This window comes from Dreissena polymorpha, chromosome 6 (genome assembly GCF_020536995.1).
Source record: "Dreissena polymorpha isolate Duluth1 chromosome 6, UMN_Dpol_1.0, whole genome shotgun sequence".
In the NCBI taxonomy this organism is placed as follows: Eukaryota; Metazoa; Mollusca; class Bivalvia; order Myida; family Dreissenidae; genus Dreissena; species Dreissena polymorpha.
Window position 1 is genome coordinate 59,875,478 of NC_068360.1, and position 26,989 is coordinate 59,902,466.

The window sequence follows — 26,989 nt, forward strand, 5'->3', positions numbered from 1 at the left end:
GTACTCTTAAGTATACTTACATGTACCCTGGGTACTCTAAGTATACTTACATGTACCCCAGGCACGGTAAATAAACGTAATTGTACTCGGTCCATATTAGACTGTACCCGATTTGTATTCGCGCCCAAAATCCGATGTCGTAAAACGCGCAACCGATTATCTTAAACACACTTCTCTTCAAAAAACACTGCATCAACATGCTTTTTGAGTATGTGTTCCGATAATATAGAGGCCATTCTACAGAAAATTGACATAAATGTGTATATATAATTATTACAAAAAAATAGTCGACAACGACTTATTTAGGGTTAAATTTCCTGGGTACATTTTAGTATATTTTCCGTACCCGGGATACATGTAAGTATACTTAAAAGTACCCGGGGTACATGTACGTAGTACCCGAGCCGACAATGAACAAACGAGCGATACTGGAAGGTGCAACATCTCTCACGCCCCCTAGCATCGCCTTTAGCAGTATTCAATTCTCAACATGAAAGCGCTGGAGTCATTTATCCCGAGGGACAATAAAAACAATTGATTAATGTTCAAAATCAATAATTTGATTAATGACAATTCTGTTATTTGAGCCAGGTCACAGGAAAAGCGCAGTCAAATCAGTATCCAATTAAATTATTTGTTATTGTCAGAAAAACGCTTTTAAGCAAACAGCTTCCAAGCGACTGCTGGCTGATCTAGATCCAAACTGGCCACAATCGCCTTTAATGTCTCTTTTACTGTGACACAGTTCATTTAACTTTAAAATGATAAAAAGTACTAACACTAAGAAAGAGTACCAGTAAAGAGTTTGAAATCAATGTTGAATCTCAGGACAGCTTGGTGATCTGCAAATCCCCGATGAAATGTTGATATCGGGTATCATAGTCATTCAATAAGTCGCAAAATGCTCGAATACAATTTATAAAGCACAATGTGACTTATATTGATAACTAAAAATACCAGTAATCAGTATGCCAGTTTTGCCGTGACAAGCTGTTACGATCCAAAAAGTCCTTCATTCACATCGAGTATATATCCTTCGAATTCCAACTATTGTTGTCATAAGCGGAGATTTAGTGAATAAATAATTCATATATCCTAAATGACAGCTTCTAAATAGCGAAACAAGCCAATGTATGCAGTGAGAAAGTTTTGAATCGAGACTCTCATTAAGGCGGCCATTGTTGAATGTTGAAACACGAACGACAACTCTGCTAGGAGAATGTTATCAATGCTCCTACGCAGTGGCGTATGCAAAAGGGAAGTAACTGAAAAATCGAGTTATCTCAATCGGACTGGCTCGGTCTTTTACATAGGCCGCCATTGTGAATTTTTTTAGGATGGTTATCAAACCTTGGACGATGCTGTTCTCATCGTCAAAAAGGAACAGTTGAAGATTTTGGTCTGGTTCATTTGAATGCGCTAGGTGTTTTATGAATGCTATTCCATCATATACTAACTCGTTTCCCAGAATGGTTAATAACGTGACAAACAAGATGGCGACGTTCATGCTGGGGCAGGTATTAAACCCTTTATTACTTTTAATTTCTGTGATCAGAACATCATTACTTTATATCAAAACATTGAACTGTTAATAACAAACATCATTTCTTGATATCAATAATTCGGGTCAAAAAATTATTTCAAACTTTGAGACTCTTTAAAAAAGGAGGTGTACAAACGATGCAACCCCTCATGATAATTTAACTGCGAAGGTTTTCACAGAACACCTGTTCTAACTAAATTTCTCGAAAAGAATGGAACAGTCTTTGCTTTGCTTTTAATGTGTTCGTACCACTGTGGAAAAACCAGACCTTATGAAAACATTTTTTAAAACACACTATTATCTTTGGTTGGCCTATTAATCGTATTATATACTCTGAAGTTTCCAGACAAGCACGATAACGAAAAGCTCGCAACCACGTTGTGTTGAGTTTTGTTTTGCTACTGGATTCTTCAACATGAGGCTGCAGCTGACATGTATGTTTCTGTTAAAGAACATAATTCTGGCTACATCAGCTAGAGAACCATCGAGTCCGGCGTGTTCTCGTTATGATTACGAGGAACGCTTGTTGGAGAGAGTTTTGCGCAATGAGCTTTCCATCGAAAATATGTTAAAGGAAATACGTGAGACGAATGTTAAAGTGGAATCTGCATTAAAACTGATGCATGAGGACAGACACAACCTAGCAGCGTCGAAAGAAGAAATGGACACAAAAATAAAAGCCACACTACATGACAGTCTTAAAAACATGTCCGATTCTGTTGCATTTATGAAACACTTGCATGAAGAAATGGGAACCAAATTGAATGATGCAGTCAATACCTCAATGATAAATATATCTGATGCTGTAGTCCAGATGAAAGAAAATTCGTCAAAAACTGGGTTGCAGTTGAAGAAGGATATCGACATCTTAAAAGGTACTCTTTAATTCAATAGTATCATTCAATTATGTTTTTTTTATAAACATTTAACATACTTCTGTTGATTTTGTATATTAATGAAAATACTTTGTAAACTTGCTTTCACGCTTTGGCCAGGATTGCTTAGGATGTTCAAAAAATGTGTGTAAAGATTCAACATTTGGTAAAACGAGGAATCAAGCAAATGACGGATCCGATGTTTAAGCAACATCTCCGATTGATTTTAGTAATAATAATTATACGAACTGCATATTACAACAACTGACAAATCCATTTTTGTTTCACTTGCAGAACAATAAGACATGGGCGCTGTAGTGTCAAAAGATTTACACCAAATTTAAATTATAATGGAATTATTAGCTCACAAAACATTAAACACATTATATCAATATGTTGTTGTAAAAATAAATGAAAGTCACGAATGACAGGAAAATACTGGGTGAAAGGAATTTATAAAATATATTGGTGCAGAGCAATGATGTTTCATCGCTAGTGTAACCTTTCATTTCTTTATTAATTTGTATTGTTATTGTAATATATTGTTTTACATATGTTTTAAGCATAAATAACAAAAGTTAAATTTTTCGCACGGTGGTGTAAGTGACACATATTTGATAATTGTTTAAACAATGTACGGAAACAAATTGAATGTCGTAAAATCAAGTTGATAATTAATAATTTTTTGTATGCTGTTCTTGGCGTATGCAATTACATGTATAAGGAATAATCACAGCATACAACTATTTTCAGGAGATACATTATTGTTTATATTATATTAACTAGTATTTTATGTAGAGCACATACACATGCTTATAATGCACTATAGCTAGGAACAGGAACTAACATTCGAAAACCGGCCGAATATTAGAATGCTAACTTCCCATTAGTATATTCAATATATGTATAGAAAACAATAAATATTTTGCATAAAAACAGAAGTTTGTACAACTATACAGCTCCTTGAATGTTTTGTGCAAACGACGGTCGCGTATTAGTCAATTTTGGATTAAGGTGTCTCCATTTTGAAAGTAGCATACAGGATGATATCAGCATCTGAAGCAAGTTTGAGTCCCGCTTAGATTACCATTCAATCACAAATATCGATGACATTTACAGTGATGTAACGATTAACTTTATAGATTCCTACGACAACACATGCGAGCCGCGAGTCAATGCTGTCTATTGATCGGTCACTTATTGATACCTACATAAAATATATCGCGCGTCACACTTTTAATATTCAGAGTTATATTATTTTTTTTAAAGCAACCGAATTACATTAAGAGGATGTATACAATATGACACATTTCAATACGGACTAACAATTGTTTACCATTCAAAAGATCTCATAGTTCCATGCGCTGCATTTTTTTGGCAATCAATGCGGTCATGCTTCCCATGCTTTCAACGCAGACGACGTGACGTTGCAAAGTATTTGCATATAATTCGCGTATTTTTTCTTACTGAACAGATGATTTAATCGAAGTACTCGTGCAGTTCGATTGAAAATCAGAAGTTGATTTGTTAGTCTATTCATGTATATGACTGACGAAATAGCCAAGTGTCTTGCTTAAATTGCAAACGTTTATTTTCCGGCTTTAAGAAAAAGCAACTATGTATTGTTTTAACCTGAACTTAAAACAAAAAGTTTGCATAGACCTACTGAAAACAAAAACAAAGTTTTAAATAAGGAGTGTGTGATTCCAACTTCTTTAAAGTAGCAAAGAATACATCTTCGAAAGTGACTTTGTGACGACAATAAACTTAACTATTGGAAGTTCAAATGTTCAGACATTTTGATTTCGGGGATTAAAAATCGAATATTCTTTCGAACGCAAAATGTATACATAACTTATAGAATGTTGATGATAATGCATAATGCATGATCATTCATTGGTTCCAGTCTTAAATACATACTGTAATGAACGGGGGAAATACAATGGTGAATTACACATATTTGACGATCTTTATTTTTGAATTGTTAAATTATATTATGTTCTACGATCAATCGGAAAACGTAGACATGCTCTTAAATTTCATCATGCATTATTGTTGTGAAAAATATATGTGATATTTGTATTTTCTCATCATTCATGTATATTTGGTGGTAGAACATGTTGATCTTTCCTGTTAATGTTAGCTGTTGATTATACGAAAATTTAACGTCCCGTGTCAATATTGTTTCTTTCAGAACAGTTGACGATTCCATCGATTTATTTCCGCGTACATACACCAGCAGACTTCAGTCTTGATAAAGATCAAGACGTAGTCTATACCAATGTGAGGGTCAATGAAGGTCAAGGTTATGACCCGAAAACCGGCATTTTCACCGTTTCAGTCCCAGGATTGTATATATTTACAGTTCAATATTATGTTGGTCCTTCAACAAATGCTCAACTCGCGATGGCCCATCGAGGAATTCAGATACAGCTAACTTACACGGCACAAGTGAGCGGCAATTACGCGACCTCTTCTATGCAGGTCTTCGTCAGGGCCGCCATGTCAGACCAGATCTGGGTGGAATCAAGATCTAGCGGAACCCAGTTATGTAATGACGGTCCATTCAATTCGTTTACCGGTGCACTGATTCATATGTAAACTAATGCTTACTACTATGCAAAGAAACTTGTGTTTTGAGAACGGGATACTTTCTGACAATAACCGATATGCAGACATGGAATAGTCTATTTTATTCTCTACAGTGTCTCTTAATTATGGTTACTTGTGTTTCTATTTACAGGCATGATACCGGTAGAATGTCGCGAACGTGTGACGTAGCCACAAAACTTTATATTTATTAAGCTGGTGCATGTATTTAATGTCTGATCTTTTTAATTCAATTTTAACAAAATATCAATGGAATATTAACAATAAAAAACCGCCAGACGGTATTTCAGTTTGTTTCATGTTAAATCCGTATAATTGGCAAGTATGTTATGCCCAGCGAAAATTCGGTAAATAATCGGTTTGAGGAATTGTTTTTGTGCGTGCTTACTTAGTTGTCGTGTTTATCGTCATGAACTTATGTAATGCATTGACTAACTGTATATTTCCTATTTGTCTAGGCTTTATTTCACAACCGTATGGTATATTTAATAAGATTAAAATTACACAAATATTGTGTCGTAAATGCATAACACATTTGCATAACTATAAATACGCAAGACAAGCTGTTGTTATTTTAAATAATGGCTTTCATTCATACATATACAGTGTAGCTTTTATTTCGTATCAAGCAAGTTCGCAAACAATTGCATACGTAGAAAAACGTCGAGACAACATGAATTAAAAAATGTTCGCTTCCCGATGTATTTTTAATTTTTAAGCTCGCGAATTAAGATTTACACACTACTCACACAGATGGGTTGAGTGCAACGGTTTTCATATTGCTATAATGAAGTTATACTGGACTATAATCTAATCAAAAACGCAAACGTAAAGCATAAAAATGTGTCTTTAGAATGCCTTTAAAGATCCAAACGTATCATAAGGTTACAATATGTTGTCAATGGGTTAAACATGCGTAACTCTTGGAATAAATACGGTAAATATGTGCATGGAAATTTTCTAATTGTATCCGAATGCTATTTTATTAAAACGTGTTTTTCTCAGAAACACGGAAGTGCAACAGGGTCATTACACTGATCGATGGACTTATTTGAAACATTTGGTTTGAATACGTAAAATTAATTGTCAATGAGTGGATCATTGTTTTCAAAACCACTATGAATGGCCCAATGGTTTATGAGGTGGCTTGCTGCAGGATAGATTTTTTTCGCGGTTACTTTCTAACACAGGTTTTAACCGTTAATTACCTTTTTCACAGCAAATAAGTTGAAAAAGAAATTTCACACCACTAGACCCGAATGAAAAACAGTACGTCTGCATTGGCCATATTGAAAAGTTTTGGGATGGAGAATTGCGTTTTGCAACGATCGAAGCCAAGTGTTGCGCCTGGAGCTATCGTATCTGATTTAGAAATAATGAGGTGGAAGAGCATTTTCACAATTTAACTCTCGAAATATGTTCATTATGTATTATGCGCACTTGATATTTTATATCAAATAATTATTGCTATTTCCTTCTGTTCCCTACGCTTATATACTTACGAAACGTCATGTGATATACATTGTAGTTTTATATTAACGTACAGACGTTTAATATTACTTGCTGTAAACATAATACATTCCATCTTGCAGGATATTGAAGTCAGTCTGCGCGTAGCCTGTAAGGGAATCGTCTATTAAAACCAGAATAGGCGAACTTCATTTACCCGTTGGCAATAAATAACATATTTTGACGTGAATATGCTATCGAAAATTTAGATTTAGGCTAGAGTTTTCATTTACAACACGCAATGAGATATACATGTGTGATCGAAAACTGCGTCATAATGAAATATAAACATAGCATTTATTTTTGCATCGTGAACAACAACAAATTTGAAATATATAATGTACCATATGAGGACACGTCATCTACGATCAATTTTAGCATAATTTATATTATAAAATTTATATGTATACGTACACTCGGTAGCATCAACAATATAAGAGTACATAATTATATATAATGGGTATTTCTATGTGTTGTATGTTAAATTTGCTATGTATCGATATATAAACAAGTTAATAATTGTATTCATGCATATGCAATACACTAAGTCAATGTAGTCAACCTGAGGAAGTAGTGTTGCCCAAAAGTAAGCTGTATTTGGCTTTCCTATGCTTTGATCAGTAAAGAGGCATACCTTTTCTTAGATCAGTGAAGAGGCATACCTATGCTTATATCAGACAAGAGGTTTACCTTTGCTTATATGAGTCTAATTTATGCTTAGATCAGTAAAGAGGCTAAACTATGCTTAGATTAGTAAAGAGACTTGCCTATGCTCAGATCAGCCAATATACATACCGATGCTTACTTAGATCAGAAAATAGGCTTACCTTTGCTTAGATCGGCCAAGAGGCATACCTTTGCTTAGACCAGTGAAGATGCTTAATTATGCTTACATCATCCAAGAGGCTTACTTAGGCTTAGATCAGTAAAGAGGCACATTTATGCTTAGATCAGCCAAGATGCATACCTATGCTTAGATCATTTAAAAGGAAAGTTAATGCTTAGATCAGCGAAGAGACATGCCTATGATTAGATAAATGAAAAGGCTAATGTGTGCTTAGATTAGCCAAGAGGCGAACCTGTGCTAAGATCAGTGAAGAGGCTAACCTGTGCTAAGATCAGTGAAGAGGCAAATTTATGTTTAGATCAGTCAAGACACTAACCTATGCTTAGATCAGTAAAGAGACTTTCTTATGCTTATATCAGTTGAGACGGTTACGTATGCTTAGATCAGTTAAAATTATTCCCTATGATTATATTTGTAAATATATTAAAGCTTATAAAAATAACACGATTCCAAACAAGTCCTTTTGAATTACAGTAAGTAAACTGTTTTGTATTCTGTAAACTCATGGCTTCAAAACAAATACAAAATGCTGTTCTAGTTTCCTGTGAAAATAATGTTCTTCCTATGCATGCCATGCGTTAATAAATTTTCACTGAAAAATGTGTTGGAAACTAAGAAAACAGCAGTTCTTTTAAAAGTCACAAATTGTTAACTATGCATCTTGTTGTATCTTATATCCCCTGTGCTTGGCAGGGAGGCAATAGGGACCCATTGATTAAAATAGCAGAAGGGTTGCAACCTGCCATGTAAGACTGAGACCTGTGTGGGACTGGAACTTTCCAACTCCTGCTCGGCATTGGAACGCCATAGCAAAAATTATATACATACCCGGTAGCCATTTTTGTAAAGTTAAAAGGATAAAATTTGACCTCCTATCCTTACTTTACATCTCTGATTATGTCGCGATTCCCAGATAGTTGCACCACTTCTATCAAATCAGAAGTAAACAAATCAAGTGTTGCTGCATTGAGGTTTGTTAAAACCCCAATTATTTTGAAGACAATGTGGCTGACATTCAAACTGATTTGAACGTGTTTGTATATTGAACATGTTTTTGGTCCGGCTCCATGATTACTTCATTGGTTTTGTCCAGCTAGTATTGAAATACGAAATAGCGAGAGGCATAATACAGGATGTTTTAGTACGGATGTTTTTGTATTTCTGAGATTAATAAAAGCGTATGTTCTTATTTTTAATGATTATTAACACGTACAGACATTATATAGCATCTTAAATTTGGTTGGTCAAAATTTCTGATCATTTTAAAACAACTATATAAAATAAGGGTTATTGTCCCAACTTGATTATTGAAATCATGGTCTGTGCTTGAGCCTATATATAGTCAACAAAAAATATCTTTTCAAAAGGATATTCGGCGTATATCCTGATTTTGAAATAACGGTAGAAATTTTACTATTCTAAGTTATTAATCTAATTTAAGTATTGTTGTGTAACTGTTGGCTTTTCTTTTTAATAAAAAGTTTTATATCCACTGCATGAAGTGCACAAATATTGAACCACATAATAGTGATCGTAGATAGACATTGTATATGTGTGATCACATCGTCCTTGCGTGGCTTATTATAAATGTATTTCTTCGTAATCAACATGTTTGATATTTGATTAAGACGCAGTTTTGTTTTTACATATGCAAATACTAATGGTACATCCGTGTCGTGCGACACTTGGTCTTATGGAATTTGCAGTCAGCCTAACTCAAGCCTAGCCTGCGCACTTAAACAGTCTTTACAGGGGCTACGCTTTTGGCTATAAATGAGCACGCAAGGTTTCATGGTATCTCCATAGTTACCTCCTAAGTATGCATAACCTGACAAGACTGCATGGATGCGCAGGCTAAACAAGAGCTACTTTTCAGCAAATTACAGAAGTCCCATTTCAACATGAGGCGAGTCTTGTAAAAATCATATCACGATACTTTTCGATGGAAAATTAAAGTCACGCTGTGTTATATATAGCAAAATGACAAATTTCGGTAGCATATTCTTGCTTGCAGGAAAGATTTTCAGACTTACTGACCGTGTACGTCACTTATGATTTGCTAGATAATTCAACGATTTCTCTTCTATCATGGACACTTTACTTTTTCTGTAGTTGTGTCTCACAATGCGAGACAAATGAAATTTACGGATAGTTTTGCATTCATTTCTTTCCCAAAAAGTCGTGTTATTTGATATCTTGAAAACAATACTGTGTTATCAACATATGGTGTTTATTAATAGTATATTCCATCTTCCCCTAACGATTTACTGACCCAGCACTGAACCTGAAAGTATTGGGGATAAAATTAACCGGCACTGCGTAATTGTAACTGGGTCATTGTGAACATGCAGAGATAGTCCGCATTTCCCTGCATTCATTAGCGTTATATTCTGTACCACACAGACGCAGTGATGCGGCCAACGGTCCGGGGGATTATGCTCAAAATTAGCCAATGGAATATTTGGAGTATATTCATTTGGGTCTGCAGGCGTTATGATAATGTAATTTAGGTGAAAAGCTTGATTAAACAGCTACGTCAAAAAACATAACTACTGCACACCAAAATGTATCAGCCTTGAATATATATATATATATATATATATATATATATATATATATATATATATATATATATATATATATATATATATATATATATATATATTATATATATATATAGAGAGAGAGAGAGAGAGAGAGAGAGAGAGAGAGAGAGAGAGAGAGAGAGAGAGAGATAGATAGATATAGAGCGAATATTAATACGAAATTAACGCCAATCACTTTCATCAAATAAAAAGGTTTGTGTCCTTTTGACAATTGTTTGTCAATGGGTTGAAAACCAGTCCTTTTCGTACAACATGTTGTAACAACACACACACTTCTGCTTGCTTGGCCTATAAATCGTAGTATATACCCTGTAGATTGCAGGCTAGCATCATTTCGCTTGAGAACGTAGGGATCGCGACCACGTTGGTGTAAACGTTTCTTTTCCTCTTTAATTGTTCAACATGTTGCTGCATTTGCCAAATATGTTTCTGTTAATGAACATATTTCATGCTACAGTGGCCAGAGAACAATCGTGCCCGGCTTGTTCCCGATACGACTTTGAAGAGCGCCTTCTTGAGAGAGTTCTCCGCAATGAACTGGTCATCGAAACAATGCTAAAGGAAACACGCGAGACTAATGTAAAGGTTGAATCGGCGTTGAAATTAATACATGAGGACAGAAGTAGACTAGAGGATATTCTAGACAGTTTAAAGAAATCGAAAATCGAAATCGACACAGAAATAAACGGAACATTACAAGGTGCTCTTAAAAACATGTCCAATGCTTTGGTATTTATGGAACATTTGCAAAAAGAAGTGGGGACCAAATTAGACAACACAATCAAAACTGCGATGACAAATATATCCGATGCTGTAGCAGAGATGACACAAAATGCCTCAAAGACCGGGTTGCAGTTGAAGAAGGAAACCGAAATCTTGAAAGGTATTCTTAAATATAATAGCATGATACAATAATGCAGCTAAGAAACAGATTAATAGAAATATTTTGTCTCTTTAATGAGTAGTCTCTATAATATTTTGCTTTCACGCCTTGACCAGGATCGCTTTTGATGATCAAAATGCGTGTTTGCAAATGCACCCGATACGACTCGGGTTATACTGTTCAAGAGGCCTTAGGTTAACGGAGTTACGCTGTATGGACAGGCAATGGTATTACCAATATACCATTTGGTACGGGGTAAGCCTCTTGATAACCCGGCTACACAGCTTATTTATAGATAAAGAAGGAAAAGTGATTAGGCTACGGTATCTCGATCTTCTAGATTATTTATTTAAAATAATGAAAGAAAAATACCTTTTTTCGGCATAGCTGTTTAACGTCACTTTTGACCTTAGATGACCTTCATCATGATATATCCGAAATGAATAAACCCGAATTGTTCATTGGCTAATAATACAAAAATCAACGTAAACATTGGTAGTCTGGTTTCCGGACTAAAACATTGGATGTATAGCATTTGAACTGAAAATGAAATATTAATATATTGTAAATTACATGTAAATTACAATAAATAAAAAAAATGTCATGATACAAAACATCCTCTAAACATTACATCGAAACGTTTCTCCTTAGTTAACGAAGCAGTATAGCATTAATCACATGTCTGTACAATAAAAAGAATCTATTGTTTATATGCCGTAGCGGCCACACTAAACACTACAAAAACAGGCTAGATTGCACTTTAAATACCGGTACGCAGTTGTTTACCACTATCGACAAAGCGGGGGTTTGGGGCGGTAGCCCGCGATACTAAGGAAACATATAGGTGTTGGAAATATATCTGTTTTGATTTATTATAATCCATTTTTGCGTTTATTAGTGTAAAAATGTTTCTTTGTACTTTGTTTCGTTCATTTTTTATATAAAGTTCTGTTTTTTTTCTGCAAAAAATTCATATCACTATGATGCTTGCAATATTGAGTCTTTTATGTTTACATTCTACTAACATCTGTACACATTATAACACATTATCTTTTATTTCATTCCAACATTATGTTAATAGTTTTTCAGTGGCGAATATGTTTTCTTTTCCTATTGAAACTAATGTATTACTCGTTCAATTATGAAAACCTAGTCATAACAATACTTATTGACAATAAAACATACAATTTCACCTCTTCTTGTTCTTCATTTTTATTTGTTAATACATTAAAATATATTATCTTATGATCACTCACTACCTTCATTAAAATACATGGTCGCCTCATTCCATCTCCTTTCACTGGTCGCAAACATTACAACATCAACGCCGTATATCTTTTTAAAGATATTTCTTGTTGGTCTTAAACCCAATAAATAAGTGAGCTATTGGTTATAAATATATATTTTATTCAAGGACTTTGGAACATTTTAAGATTTAATATAATGCATACTGAAGTGAATCTTGTTACCGCGTGGTTTATGTGTCATACCTGTGATATGTACAATAGATTCATCATTTTAAAAGCACAAGGGTTTTGTTTGTAGTTTAATAATATTTAAGTACATTGTATGCCATACCAAAAATAATAAACAAAAAATGTGAACAGAACACTTTACAGGGTTTCATTAGTTTATTTATTTATTTATTTATTTATTTATCTATCTATTTATTTATTTAAGTATTTTTCTATTCATTAATTCCTCCATTTGTCCATTTGGCCGTCCGTCCATCCATGCGTTTGTTCGTTCGTTCGTCCGTTTGTGCGTTTGTGCTTAGGTGCGTTTTTTCATTGTATATTAGTTCATTGGTTCGTTCGTTCGTTCATTTGTTCGTTCGTTCATTTATTCATTCAAACATTCATTTATTTATTCATTCATTCAATCATTCATTCGTTCATTCTTTCTTTCTTTCTTTTTATTATTATTTCATTCATTCTTTCAGTCAGTCAGTCAATCAGTCAGTGAGTCCTTGAGTGAGTGAGTGAGTGAGTGAGTGAGTGAGTGAGTGAGTGAGGGAGGGAGGAGGGAGGGAGGTAGGGAGGGAGGTTGGGAGGGAGAGGGAGGGAGGGAGGAGGGAGGAGGGAGGGACGGGAGTATCGAGGGAGGGAGGGAGGGAGTGGAGGGAGTGAGTGAGGGAGGGAGCGAGCGAGCGAGTCAGTCAGCCAGCCAGACAGTCAGCCAGCCAGACAGTCAGTCAGCCAGCCAAATAGGCAGTCAGTCATTCAGTCAGTCAGTCTGTCTGTCTGTCTTTCTGTCTGTCTGTCTGTCTGTCTGTCTGTCTGTCTGTCTGTCTGTCTGTCTGTCTGTCTGTCTGTCTGTCTGTCTGTCTGTCTGTCTGTATGTCTGTCGGACCGTCCGTCCGTTCGTCCGTCCGTTCGTCCGTCCGTCAGTCAGTCAGTCAGTCAGTCAGTCAGTTATTTTTATTTTTATTTATTTTTTATTCTTTTTGTTTAATTATTTGTACGTTATCTTATATTAGATGCATATTATGTAAATGATGCCTCGTTAAAACAAAATAAATGTTCAATGAAGTTAAAAATCGATTGGTGATATAATCACATAGCATCACATAGCATCATGAAGGGTGGCTTGGGTACTTTATATTTAATAAATGACATCGCATGCCAACAGGGTGATTGATGTCGGTGTGTCATGCTACAATTTCCTGTTTATTGGACTGCGTAAACAAACCACACAGGCTATTTATTTATTTGACTCTTTCTTTGTTTAAATGTATATTGTAAGTATATTTATTAACTCAAGTGTGATTGTCTTTATTTTAAAGATTTGATATGAAATTACATAAATTTTTTAAATAGTTGTAAAGTTAAACGAGCACTTGACTCTATAACATGTGTTTATTCAATTTTTATGCAACTACGATAATGAAAATTGTGAAAATAAAGGCTGAAATGAAACGATTCTATATAATTTACTGTTTTTTTTTTCAGTTTTAAGTCGCTTATCAACCGCATCAGATGTTTTATGTAGTGTATTGTATATGTACCTATGACATTTTGAAGTCATGGTGATACAATTTATAAATCAATGAAAAGTATATATCACATTCCCCGTGTACTTTTATACACGTATTATGGTAGTTTGCAGAAAAAACGCTTATAGGAAATATCAATGATATCAAAAGTCACCAACCATATATTCTATTTATTATGCCACATAAAAAGCAAAAAAGCAAATTTCAACGAGGTAACGAAAACATACCACCGCTAATTTTTATTGATTTACGGTAGTTTAATATGCAAATTAGACGCGGCCTTATTACATCCGCTAGCGTCTGCATATTTCCACATTAAAAATAGTTCTGCACTAAATATAAATTTACAATATATTTTATGCGAACATATTTGCCTTGTACATGTAAGTTTTACAAACAAACTAACGGCCATTTTCATGGCGAACGTGTCAACAGTGTTGTGTGAAAATTTGAAACAAGAAAATGGACAGTAACAATATCGAACGGGATTTTAACATTACGTTTACATTGGATTTTAAATCAGTTACTTATTTTTCATTTTTGGCATCACCGTAGTAAACATTTAAGTTTGAAATGTTCACTGTTGCCCCAAAAAACAGACCCCCACGTGTCGAGTCAAAGTGGGTGGGGAAAGAGATTGCTTCTGGATTTAAAGTTGCTGTAACTTCTTTAGGAAGCTGTTGTTGTCCAGGATTCAGAAGTGCTGCCAGTTGTGAATGGGACGAAGATGAAATGGCGATGCTTTCGCGCTGCATCATGCTTTGGGACATGTTTGATGCAATGGATTCGTTGCTTTTGGCAATGCTAGTACCTGCCAAAATATTGGAACATTTCTTTTGAGTCTGAAGGGAAATGTTGCTATAGTTAATTATGCTTTGAACGTTTTTGTGTCCACTGATTTGCATTATATCCGTGGGGCAGCATCCTGAATCCCGCAGCTTCTGAACCATGTGCTTCCTGGCAGAGTGATTAGTAAGTTTTCTACTGATTCCAGAATTAATGCACATGTGTTTCATAATTTGTGCAATTTTTTTATGCCCAATTATGCTGATGAACCATTGCTCATTTCCAGAAGTCGCAGTGATGTTGGCTTTTGTACTTGTTGACAAGTAAAATGGGTCGCTGGGCTCGGAAAACCGATGGGGCCGTTTTGACGCATATATTCTATAATACAAATTTAAAAGTTTAAAGAAATTTTATTAAATAAATTTAGTTTATATATAACTTTTTTTAACAATTTATTTATCTGCATCGTATAAGAGGGCTTTTTCAATTCTGTATATAAAAATCATGTGGATTAACTTATTTGGACATTATTTTTTCTCTAGAATATAATATCTGTCTATTTCAATTTTCATTATAGAAACAACGAACCTGTAAGTTGCGACAACACATTTGGATGGGTCTTCATCATTGGCCCAAATTCTTGGCGGCACAGTTCTTGCTTCGTCAGTTGCACCCGTTCGAGTCTTTGTCTGCCTCTCGACCAACTCCAGATACTCATCTCCTTCTACGTCTCGGCACAGCTTCACATCACCCCATCTAATTAATTCGGAAAGGTGAATCTTTCTTTTTTCTACTTTACTTTTGAGGGTAGTTTTTTATGCTATATTTTCTTAATGTTTTATATTTAAATGTTATAGATTTCAAGTTAAATTAATTGTTCAACAATAAATTGATAATTTTTTATTACTCGAGCAGTTCTGTTATTTGCTGTTTGGTTTAGTTTTTTCTAAGGGCTTACTTTTTTTTAATTTTCAGGTTGACAACCAGTGAAAACAATGTTATTTTCAGTAAAAGTTGTGGTGACAGAACACTCTACGAACAAATTTTTAGATACATGTACATGTACAATCTAAATTGAAGACACTGGAAAGTTGAATTGTTAATGTGTTATAAGGCATAGCTCGCCTTAATATTTATAAGACAGAAAAAGTGACAGAAAAATTTGCATTTTTAAGTAATTGTTATAAGTCAAGATGCATCGTATATATTCTGTATTCCAGCAAGTTTGAAATTTTATTTTTTACCGTAAATTGTAATGTTCTTCCACACTCCGCATGCCGAAGTTTGTTGTGAATCGGAACCATAGAGAGTTTATTATGGCCTGTGGACTTCCATTACCAAGTTGCCCTTCATCGTAGAGCTTTTGAATTTCATTCTGCTCTATTGGTTGGGCCGCATTCGCCTTGTTTCCTTTACCTTCTTTCTTAACTTTTTTCATTTTAGACTAGAAGAAGGTTTGAAAATCAAGTAACCTTCAATCATTTTGAATGTCAAAATTATAGTATGTGTGTGTTATTAATTAACCCTTTCAGTGCGGGAACCAAATTTTGAAGGCCTTTGCAAAATGTTTGGATCCAGATGAGACGCCACAGAACGTGGCGTCTCATCTGGATCCAAACTGTTTGCTATTCTGATAATATTCTTTGAAAAAAAATCGAAGAAAATGCTAATTTTAGAAATTCAGCAGACCACATTTTTGCAGACGACAAATTCCCCAGCATGCAAAGGATTAAGTTGATACATTGTCACACGGCTTTTTTTATGATAATGAGTCGAGGACTGTTCAACAAATGAGTCGCAAACTTTCTAGATTGTTAAATAAATGAGTCGCACACTTTCTAAAATTGTGATAATTTGAGTCGCAAACTTCTTGAAATTGAGAAAATTTTAGTTGCTTACTTCTTGAAATTGTGAAAATTTAAGTTGCCAATTTTCTAAAAATGAGAAAAATTGCAATTCTCACAGAAAGGAAAAAAGCCCTGTGTCATTGATAGTTTTACGAACATTCAAAAATTAAACAACATATAAATAAAGTATTAATGAAGTGCATAATTTGCATTTATTAACTTACCGAAAGTGTTTCCCTGAACCGTGGGAATCCTTGGCGCTGTCCTTAGCGATGGTGAATTGATAATTATTAAGTTGAAGTTCCTTGTCTATACTTGATACAAAAGATCTCAGTGAGGTTGTTTCGTACTCGTCACCATTTTCTTTTCTTATAGACCAAATGAACATGCATAAGATGTTATCAAGTTCTTTCATTTCAATTTGTGTTATATCAGTAGGTAATTGTTGTTGTTTTAAAAATGTTTTCAACTTCTTCAAATTTGAGTCATGCTTTCTGACTGTGTTTTTGTTTTTCTGCTGAGCATTGTACTTGTCAATGTCTCCTAGGCTTATTGGCACAAAGCCTTTTATTTCTTTTGATTTATGATCATTTTCTTTTATCTCATTTGAGACTAGAATTTTCTCTTCTGTTGGTGGTTTTTGAATGATTTCGTTAGAGGATGGTTCTTCCATGTCATCATAAAAAAATGAAGGGTCGATATTGAATTCTGACATTATGTTGTGGTCGACTTCGGTCACATTCAAAATTACCTGTTTATTTTCATACTCATTTAACCATTCAAAATCAATGTTGAAATTTGGAAAATCAGACATGTTTATTGATTTAAATCAAACACCTGTTCAGTCTTTTTTTGTTACTTTTAGTTAAACCTTTACATGATTATTGTTAGTTTTTTAGTTAAAATCTGTTGCGGTCGTCTGCACAAAATGATGGTAGCGGCCCAACTAGTATTTGTGTTCTTTTTTTATTGATTACTGCCTTTTTCTTTCATATTTTTCGTTTTTATTTTACTTTCATAACATAATGTGAGTTTTTTCAATAAATACTACATGTTTATTAATGTTGTGAATAAAATATGAATGGATTGGTTTGTTTACATTTTAATGAAATGAGCGACATTCCACGCCTACAAAAGTAGTTCTCCGAGTGGGCGGGACTTAGTATTATAAACATGGAACGCTAGAAATTAGAATGATGAACTCAAATTCGGGCGGAGTTAAACAATGTCATTAATGGGCGGAGCCTAAAAGTGTTATCGGATGGGTATCCGATAACACTTAAAAATATCACGTCAGCGTCTCCAACGTAAATGTGCAGTCGTGGCATAATAAAAGCGATACTACATTAAGCACTATTATGCACATGACATATTATGTTTGTAACATACGTCTGTTCTTAACGAGTGAACTTTATTGTTTTCAAGTATTTCATGTAGACGCAGTTGTCTTTCCACACATTCTAATGACACAAGTATGACTCCTTGCGTTTGCTAAATGAAAAATCTAACCACAATACTTAACGACAGAAAATTTAAGTCAGACTAAGTTATAAGGGAGCCGACCTATGACTGATCTAAATGAGATAACTTGACGCTCACAGGGATAAGATAGGATCACCACTGCAGGTTGCTAATACACAGTGTAGACTTCCGCTATTGTATTGTGGTAACATGTTTGTTTAGAAAGCATACGCAAAATAATATGTAAACCAATTTTGAAAAAAAAAAATCGAATTAAGATTCTGAAAAAAGAGCCGTTGACTTTTTAATTGAAGAGTTAAGATGACATCGAAGTCGAAGAAGTGATTTTCTGAAAAGAGAAACAACACTTTGAGTTAACGATACATAAAATTAAGTATATAATAAAACAAGTAATTCGCATCACATGGAGGCAGTCAATATTTTGCTTAAAAGTCAACAGATAAGTTCAGACTAAAAATCGTATTTAAAATAATATAATTGCGTCTCTGTCCCATTAAATGTTTCGCTAGCGAATTTTTATTTCACATGTAGTATGTGCTTGCATAGAAACCAAATTTGCGTATAAATTATGAAGTTATTTCATAACATGCCTTGATATATTTTCTCGTCTTTGAGAGTTTAAATTTGTATTATACTGTGATATTTCTCTGAAGACTTTAACATAAGAACAAGTTTTGAATGTACACACATGCACATAGACATACATTATGAAAATAATTGTATCAATTTAATATTTATTAAGCATCTTAATGAATGACCAGGATGGTTTAAAAGCTTTTCTATTAAACATATATTTTAGTTATTTATAGTATTTCAATTTAGAACGTTTTTTATAATTGTATTCAATTTTGTAGTTGTTTTTTACACACATATATTTAAAAAATAGATTAAATACATTTAATTAATTAAAAGGGTTATATTTATATTTATTTTAAATAAATAATCGAGAAGATCGAGATACCGTAGCATAATCTCCTTTCCTTCTTTATCTATAAATAAACTGTTTATTTATAGATCTTTTAGCCAGGTTATCTAGAGGCTAATCCTATGGCAAGCGAAATGCACATTAATTCCTTAAACCACGGTATAACAGTTAACAGTTAACTATATAGTTAAGAGACTTTGAACCCGGGTTCGAAGTGCCGTTTGCACATTAATTCCTTAATCCCGGGTTCAAGACTTTGAACCGCGGTGTGTGTGTATTTCAGAGTTTATTTACAGGTCCTACTGGCCTCTTCACGAGGTTATAGTAGCCCGACCTGCCCCTGTGACCTTTCAGGGGAGAAATATTAATTTAGAGCCAAAGTAGGTCAAATATACCCCGGTTTCCCGGGTATTCGCCAAAGAAATAATTTAGATCCAAATAGACCAGTGCACGGTGGCCAATGAGACCTTTATGTGCACTGGTAGTTAGACAATCTCAAAAGACAAATTCATGTCTGAACGCAGCACCGCTGCAGCACACAGCTCCGCCTTTATGGCCCACTTGTTGTCATCAGCCGTCGTCTTCATCCCCGAGACGGTTTCCCCAGCGCGTTGAGCGCACTAGGTACCGCCGCCCCGGGGTCCCTCTTTAAAGCCACCCCCTCGATGTTCTTGGGTTCCCCCCGGCGCAGAAGCGCAAGACCCAGGTCCGTCCCGTATGTCCCCCACACTGGTGGTCTTGCTGTCCCGCCGTCCCCGGCCCTCTTCTGACGGGACCTCTGGCAGGTCCGGGCCGGCGAACTCTCGACGATAAACAGCGGGTGACAAGTCCGCTGCATCTTGGAGAAGACAGCAATCCCAGCAGTGTGGAAGACGTCCGGCTCGAGGGTGACGGACTCTGCTGGATTAGCAGAGCCACCCGCAGAAGTTCCCCTCTATAAGGAAATATGTACAGGTGAGAAAATCTTCTGCGGGCGACTCTCGCCTCGGTCGCGACGCGCACGCTCCAGCAGCTGACCGAGATATTTGAACCGCGGTTGTTGTTGTTGTTTTTGTTTTTTATCGAGTGCACCGGGATTGTCTCCCATATGGCCATCGCCCCCAGAAAGACGTGTTAGTTGGTTACGGGGGATAGTGCAAGATACAGGAGACACCCCGTTCCAGAGGTGACCCTGGGTCTTTTAGTGCCCGGTGTATAGCACCTAGTACACTGCACCTCGGTTTAACGTCTCATGCGAAAGACGAATAAGTAGGTTAGGTGCAGCGGGGGATCGAACTAGCGATCTCTGGATTGTGAAGCCAGTGTGTTACCACTAGACCACGGATCCGCTACATTTGAACCGCGGATTAAAGTCTCTTAACTATATAGTTAAGAAACGACCAATGAAATCTTGACATTTGCCTTCTAATTGTGGTTTAAGCTCGTTGATTGGATGTCTCTGAATTACTAGTATGTAGATAAGAGATGTGTATCTTTCTTTAGACCACGGACTCTAGATTACACGGATAAGAAACGGGACCGTTACGCCAAATATCTTGTTGTGTCTAAGTCACGTGACCGTGTCGTAACTATCGATCTTTTATCGAAGCGCCGAGGTTATAAATTTGATGTACCCACTCACGTATTTTGTTAAATGATAGTTTCATTTCTAGGCCGATTTTGACAAATTATATATCATTAGAAAGCTTACGTAACGTAGTTTTCAGATATATAAATATATATTAAGTTTTTCTTCTGATTTCGGCAGCCCGGCGAGTTATAACTTTAACGTTTGCAAATAACATACCGTTTTGGAGTTTTAGAATCTAGATTTACGGTTGACATATTCGTACTTTATACCGATTTGTATCGTTTATATTTGGAGTTCAGTTTTAAAAATAACATCTTGCTTAGGAGAATAGAATTCTGTATACGATAGAAAAAAAAAAATTGTTTAAAAACGAAAGTTATTAAGGAATGAAGGCGGGAAAATGTTCGCGCGTTCCTAACGCACTGAACTGATGCTACGGTCTTGGCGATTATGCTTTTGTTTAGATACCGGCCATTGAATTTCCTTTGCCATGATTATTATATTTTTTATGAAATATATTGAAATATTTTGTTCTAGAGACATATTCATAAAGCTAAGTATTAATGAAGCTTAATAAATTTACGATTTCAGCTCTTGATTATAACACAGAAAGGATGGTAATTTTATGATGAAACAGCGTATACAAATGTATAGCGGACCCTCTTGATATTTTTCGGCTTTGCATACTTCAAATATAATTGGTGTCAAAACATTCATCGTTTGTTGTTTATTATCAAAAAGGTAATTATGTAAAATTATATGAAAGGTTATTAACCATAAATTATCAATTAATTAAAATTATTTAAAGATTCTTGAAAATCACGGTCAACTGTCTATGCATGTATATTGAAATATCTTTATAAGTTAATAGAGTTATAAATATATAGAATTCTAAATTAAAACTCTGTATTATTTGTATTTTTCGGAAAGATTATTTAACCCCGTTGTGGTCAAATAAGAATGCTGTTTTTAATTATGTTGTTCCGTACACTACTATACACTCTTTATAGAACTACGAAATGACGGAGTTTTTTACCGGTACCCGCTAAATACGTTAAATGTTAAGTATTTGATTTTTTAAATGTTAAAAATGTACATGTATAGGTATTAAGCACTTATAATTATTGTGATTTAGCTGGCTGACATCTATACAGTATTTAGTTTATGGCAATCTGTATGGGCAGATGACTATAAATGTTTTCAATACGCTACATATCTTATAAACGCAAAATTGAGTATTTGGCGTTTCATTACTCCAAGAAATGACCACTAATACCACGAGAAGACATGGAGGTATCATAAAAAGTGTAAACTGACCAGACATTGCCACCTGTGGTTAGGGACCAATATACAAGTATAGGTCCCTGCTGTGGCGTATGACACCATAGTGTTATTTAGTATTGGTCGTCACAGTATCTGATCATAACGAGATAATTGGTTTGTGCTGAACACAGGGGCAATAAAACCACAGATCTATCAATAAACAATATTATTGAGATATCTTTTATTGAACACCGCGATAAAAATGCTCAAACTATGGACTCTAGATTACACGGATAAGAAACATGGCAACATTCTCAGAATCATCACTGCTATATGTGTAATCACCTAACAATTCGTCTAAAAATAATTTATATATTTGAGTTGAAGACGCTGTACTGTTGTTTAAGTCTGAATAAACTATCTGTTTGCCTTTCTAAATCCAAGCCGTCATCGTCCCGGTGAAAAAAAAATCTGATTTTGAATAGTTGGACATGATGCCCTGATGTCAAAATACGAAATGACCCGCGTAACACGGACCGTGATTTTCAAGAATCTTTAATAAATTGATAATTTAAGGTAAATAACATTTCAAAAAATTATACATAATTACCTTGTTGATAATAAACAGCAAACGATGAATGTTTTTGACACCCATTTTATTTCAAGTATGCATGCAAAGCCGAATAATATCGAGAGGGTCCGCTATATACGCTGTTTCATCATAAATTTTACACCCTTTCTGTGTTATAAACAAGAGCTGAAATCGTTAATTTATTAAGATTCATTTATAACAAGCTTTATTGATATGTTTCGTGAACAAAATACTACAATATATTCCATAAAAAATATAATAAGATGGCAAAAGAAATTCAATGGCCGGTTTCTAAACAAAAGCATAATCGCCAAGACCGTAGCATCAGTTCAGTGCTACATTTTCCCGCCTTCATTCCTTAATTACTTTCGTTTTTAAACAATTTTTTTTCTATCGTATACAGAATTCTATTCTCCTAAGCAAGATGTAATTTTTAAAACTGACACCCAAATATAAACACTGCAAATTGGTATTAAGTATGAACATGTCAACCGTAAATCTAGATTCTATAACTCCAAAACGGTATGATATTTGCAAAAGTTAAAGTTATAACTCGCCGGGCTGTCGAAATTTACTACGTAACGTAAGCTTTCTAATGATATATAATTTGTCAAAATCGGCCTAGAAATGAAACTATAATTTAACAAAAGACGTGAGTGGGTACACCAAAATGTATAACCTCGGCGCTTCGCTGTACGCTAATTGTAAAAGATCGATAGCCACAACACGTTAAAACGCGCGATGGTTAAACATAAAATGTGCATTTCTTGTGTTTAACTCGCTATAAATCCCTAAATAACAACGGGAATATACTTTAAGTTATATTTTTTTGAAAGAGGAATTAATAAGCAACAAGATAACGTATAAACCAATAAAATCGGATGAATAGTATTTGCATAAGATTGAAATTACTTCAGTAAGGGTCAAATACTCGATTCATCTCCTATCAATATACACTCCGTGTTTAGACACACTTTGAACCGCGGTTCAAACTCTTGAACTCGGGCTTAAGGAATAAATGTGCAAACGGCACTTTGAACTCGGGTTCAAAGTCTCTTAACCCTATAGTTAACTGTTAAATAATCAATGTGCATTCCGCACGTCTTAACCCCAGTTTAAGACCTTGAACCGCAGTTTAAGCCTTTGAACCGCAGTTCAAAGTCTCTTAACACTATAGTTAAGAGAGGACCGGTTTAAACTCTTGAACTCGGGTTTAAGGAATTAATGTGCAAACGGCACGTTGAACTCGGGTTCAAAGTTTCTTAACTATATAATTAACTGTTAAATAATTGACCTTTCGACAGTCGATTGATTGACAGGCTTATTAACCAATCAGATTACAGCATAGATGAGGCCCGTTTCTAATCGCCATTTTGTCCGTCAAACTCGCTGTTGTCCGACAAATAAGCCTATACGTTATTCTGTGTTTTAAACAAAGAAAATGGTTAAAAGGTGCTGTTATGGCACTTGTAATTCAGACACAAGGTAATGAAGGTATCCAGAACGGTTAAAAGATGGAACTACGTTTTTTCCGTTCCCTAAACCAGGTACTAATCTTGAAAAATGCAAACGTTGGATTCCTCTGTGTGGTCGTCCACAAGAACTGCTTAATCTCGACATATTAAGCGATCCACCGAAAGCAAAACACCTCTACGTTTGTTCTAATGTCGTTATTATACGAGAAAATACGAGAAAATAGAAAATGTAAGTTTTGCAACGAAAACGCTATAGAAAACGAGTATCACTTTTTACTTGTTTGTCCTCTATATAGAGAAATAAGAAAGGAACATTTAAAACAATATTTTCAAAGGTGACCAACGCTAAATAAATTTGACATTCTAATGCAGTCGGCCAATAAAAAAGACATTAAAAACTTTGCTATATATTTATTATAAATGCTAATGAAATGCGTAATAATAAAGACATTCAGTTATAATTTTTAATAATATCACATAGAATAAAGCATTTTTATTTCTTTCGGGTTAAGTCTTCCGAATTTAATGTAGCTAGTGTTATATCGTTAAAAGTTATAAAACTATTTTAAAATGCGCAAGTAATTATCAATAGGTGCCAATAAGTGTCATTTTACACCATATGTGGGCTTTCTACTAATCCGTTACCATATCAGATGCCGCAAAAATGTGAATAACCCTTGACACTTGGATACCCAGTCTGATTAACGAGGGTTTTTGTGTACATGGAAATTCTTTCAACTTCTTATATTTTAAACATTGCAAAAACAAGTTTAAGATTAAATTAATAATATATAATAATATATTGTGTATGTTACTTTTTTGACGACATTGACTATGTTATACGATTATAACAATGCTAGCTCATGGGTCATTTTCACCAAATGCATGGTAGATATGTGTACATGTTATTTCGGATTTCAATAAAACGTTCTTCGTCTTCTTTAAAGGCTTTTAATTAAAAAACTGAAACATCTATTACTCAAGGAAAAGTATTGTGACAAACGAACAATTCATACCGTATGCGATAATTGGCGATACTTTTCCGACTTTGATTACAAAATTAACGCCTTTTAAGTAGACTATTAAAAAAGTTATGACTATTTAAAAGATATGATAATTATATTCAGCATAACTATTCAATGATAATAAAAATATTGTTTGGCCTTTCTGGTATACCATGAGGCCTTTTGGGTTCACTTATGCGGCCTTTTTTGGGAAGGCCTTTTTGGTAAACGGCCTTTCTGGTACTATATCTTTGAAGGGAACTAAACACCCGTTTGATGCATTACATTTAACACATTTTAAATAAAACATGATAGTAATAGAACAATTTCATGTAATTTGGACCGAAATCATCGGGAATATCTTCCAACGTACCGATTACCGATTCGCGTAGCCATTTTTATGACGGACTTCGGCGGAGTGACCTCCCTTGAAATCGGGGGGGGGGGCGTGGCTTCACTCTCGCTGTCGAAAGGTCAATCAATTTTCGCCTCTTAACCGCAGTTTAAGACTTTGAACCGCAGTTCAAAGTCTCTTAACACTATAGTAAAGAGATGACCAATGAAGTCGCGGCATTTACCTTCTAACTGTGGTTAAAGCTCCGCTGATTGGTTGTCTCAGATAACAGATTTTTATCTATTTTTAGACACACTTTAAACCGCGGTTCAAAGTCTTGAACCCGGGTTTAAGGAATTAATGTGCAAACGGCACTTTGAACCCGGGTTCAAAGTCTCTTAACTATATAGTTAACTGTTAAACCGTGATTAAAGGAATTAATGTGAATTTCGCTTGCCATATAACCCCGTACCAAATGGTATGATGGTAATACCATTGCCTGTCCATACAGCGTAACTCCGTTAACCTAAGGCCCCTTGAACAGTTTAATTCGAGTCGTATCGGGTGGCAAATTTTATTATTTGGCAAAACAATGAATTATATCGCTTTACAGATACAGGTTTTTTACATGTCGAACACTTCCGATTGCTCTTTACGCAAATTAGATATTCTATAATTGTAATTGCCTATTTAACCAGATTATATATCATATGCGCTATTTATCTCCGTATGGAAAAAAAACTAATTGTAACCTGAGCCCTGTAGAATCAACGATCTTACGACATCTTTTGAGTTTATTCTTATTTTACTTCACAGCATTCATGATCAATATGTTCCTTGATGATTTGGAAAATAGACCAAGTAAATTAGAATAATTGTTGAAATTTATTAATACGTATGTTTATTTGTTACTTGTAGATGAGCAATTGTGTTTCGTTAAAAGATTTTTCTCATTTAAATATGGCGTACGATTTTCAATACCTAATCTATAGGTTTTCAAATCAATGATAATCTTAATATTCGAATGATAAATGTATACATCACTTACAAACAATTGATGACACATGCCTCATATAAGGTCATTCATTGGTTCCATCTTAAATACATACTGTAATGAACAGGGGAAAACACAATTGTAAATTACACATATCTGACGATCCGTTGTTGAAGTGTTTAATTCAGATTATGTTCTACAATCAAGCGGAAAACGTACACATACTCTTAAATTTCATCAAGCATTATTGTTATGAAAAATATATGTGATACTCGTATTTTCTCATCGTTCATGTATATGTGATGTTTTAACATGTGTTGTTGTTTTTTTATGCGAATGTTAGCTGTTGTTGATTCGAATAATGAACGTCCCATTTCTATGTTGGTTTCTTTCAGACCAGTTGACGATTCCATTTATCTATTTCCACGCAAATTCACCAGCAGACTACAGCCTTGATAGCGGTCAAGACGTTATCTTCACTAATGTGCGGGTCAATGAAGGTCAAGGCTATGACACGAAAACCGGCATTTTCACCGTTTCAGTCCCTGGACTGTATGTATTCACAGTTCAATATTATGTTGGTTCTTCGACATCTGCTGGTCTCGCGATCGCCCATCGAGGAATTCAGATACAGGCAAATTTCATGCAACTAGCGAGCGGCAATTACGTGACTTCTTCTACGCAGGTCTTCGTCAGGGCCGCCATGTCAGACCAGATCTGGGTGGAAATTATATAGTGCAACCCAGTTACAAGAATACCTGTACGGTCCAATTTACAATTCGTTTACCGGTGCACTGATTCATATGTAAACTTATGCTTACTACTGTGCACAGAAACTTTTGTTTTGAG

At 34.9% G+C, this 26,989-nt stretch overlaps 3 protein-coding genes across 3 annotated transcripts in view; 2 read left to right on the top strand and 1 right to left on the bottom strand.

Annotated features, from left to right (window-relative positions):
- The first annotated feature begins 1,444 nt into the window (after window positions 1–1,444).
- LOC127834219 (uncharacterized) lies at window positions 1,445–5,974 on the top strand. The gene is made up of 2 exons (XM_052359881.1): window positions 1,445–2,418; window positions 4,613–5,974. Exons 1-2 carry the CDS (start codon window positions 1,959–1,961, stop codon window positions 5,017–5,019), a joined length of 867 nt encoding a protein of 288 aa, XP_052215841.1. The 5' UTR covers window positions 1,445–1,958; the 3' UTR covers window positions 5,020–5,974.
- A 4,371-nt stretch (window positions 5,975–10,345) lies between these two features.
- LOC127834218 (collagen alpha-1(X) chain-like) overlaps window positions 10,346–26,989 on the top strand; it is an 89,959-nt gene continuing 73,315 nt past the window's right edge. Inside the window, exons 1-2 of the mRNA XM_052359879.1 lie at window positions 10,346–10,873; window positions 26,536–26,640. Of these exons, the coding sequence (XP_052215839.1) occupies window positions 10,393–10,873; window positions 26,536–26,640 (586 nt within the window). The 5' untranslated portion in view covers window positions 10,346–10,392. The remainder of the gene's footprint in view (window positions 10,874–26,535; window positions 26,641–26,989) is intronic.
- LOC127834220 (uncharacterized) lies at window positions 14,290–16,019 on the bottom strand. Its single transcript, XM_052359882.1, has 3 exons — window positions 15,899–16,019; window positions 15,243–15,410; window positions 14,290–15,032 (listed from the first exon to the last, which is right to left on the bottom strand). Exons 1-3 carry the CDS (start codon window positions 15,928–15,930, stop codon window positions 14,396–14,398), a joined length of 837 nt encoding a protein of 278 aa, XP_052215842.1. The 5' UTR covers window positions 15,931–16,019; the 3' UTR covers window positions 14,290–14,395.

Coding starts and splice junctions, on each gene's coding strand:
- LOC127834219 (XM_052359881.1), top strand. CDS start 1,959: ATGAGGCTGCAGCTGACATGTATGTTTCTGTTAAAGAACATAATTCTG. Junction 2,419..4,612: donor GGATATCGACATCTTAAAAG/GTACTCTTTAAT, acceptor TGTTTCTTTCAG/AACAGTTGACGATTCCATCG.
- LOC127834220 (XM_052359882.1), bottom strand. CDS start 15,930: ATGCGGAGTGTGGAAGAACATTACAATTTACG. Junction 15,411..15,898: donor GAAGAACATTACAATTTACG/GTAAAAAATAAA, acceptor CGAATTAATTAG/ATGGGGTGATGTGAAGCTGT. Junction 15,033..15,242: donor TGTGTTGTCGCAACTTACAG/GTTCGTTGTTTC, acceptor TTTGTATTATAG/AATATATGCGTCAAAACGGC.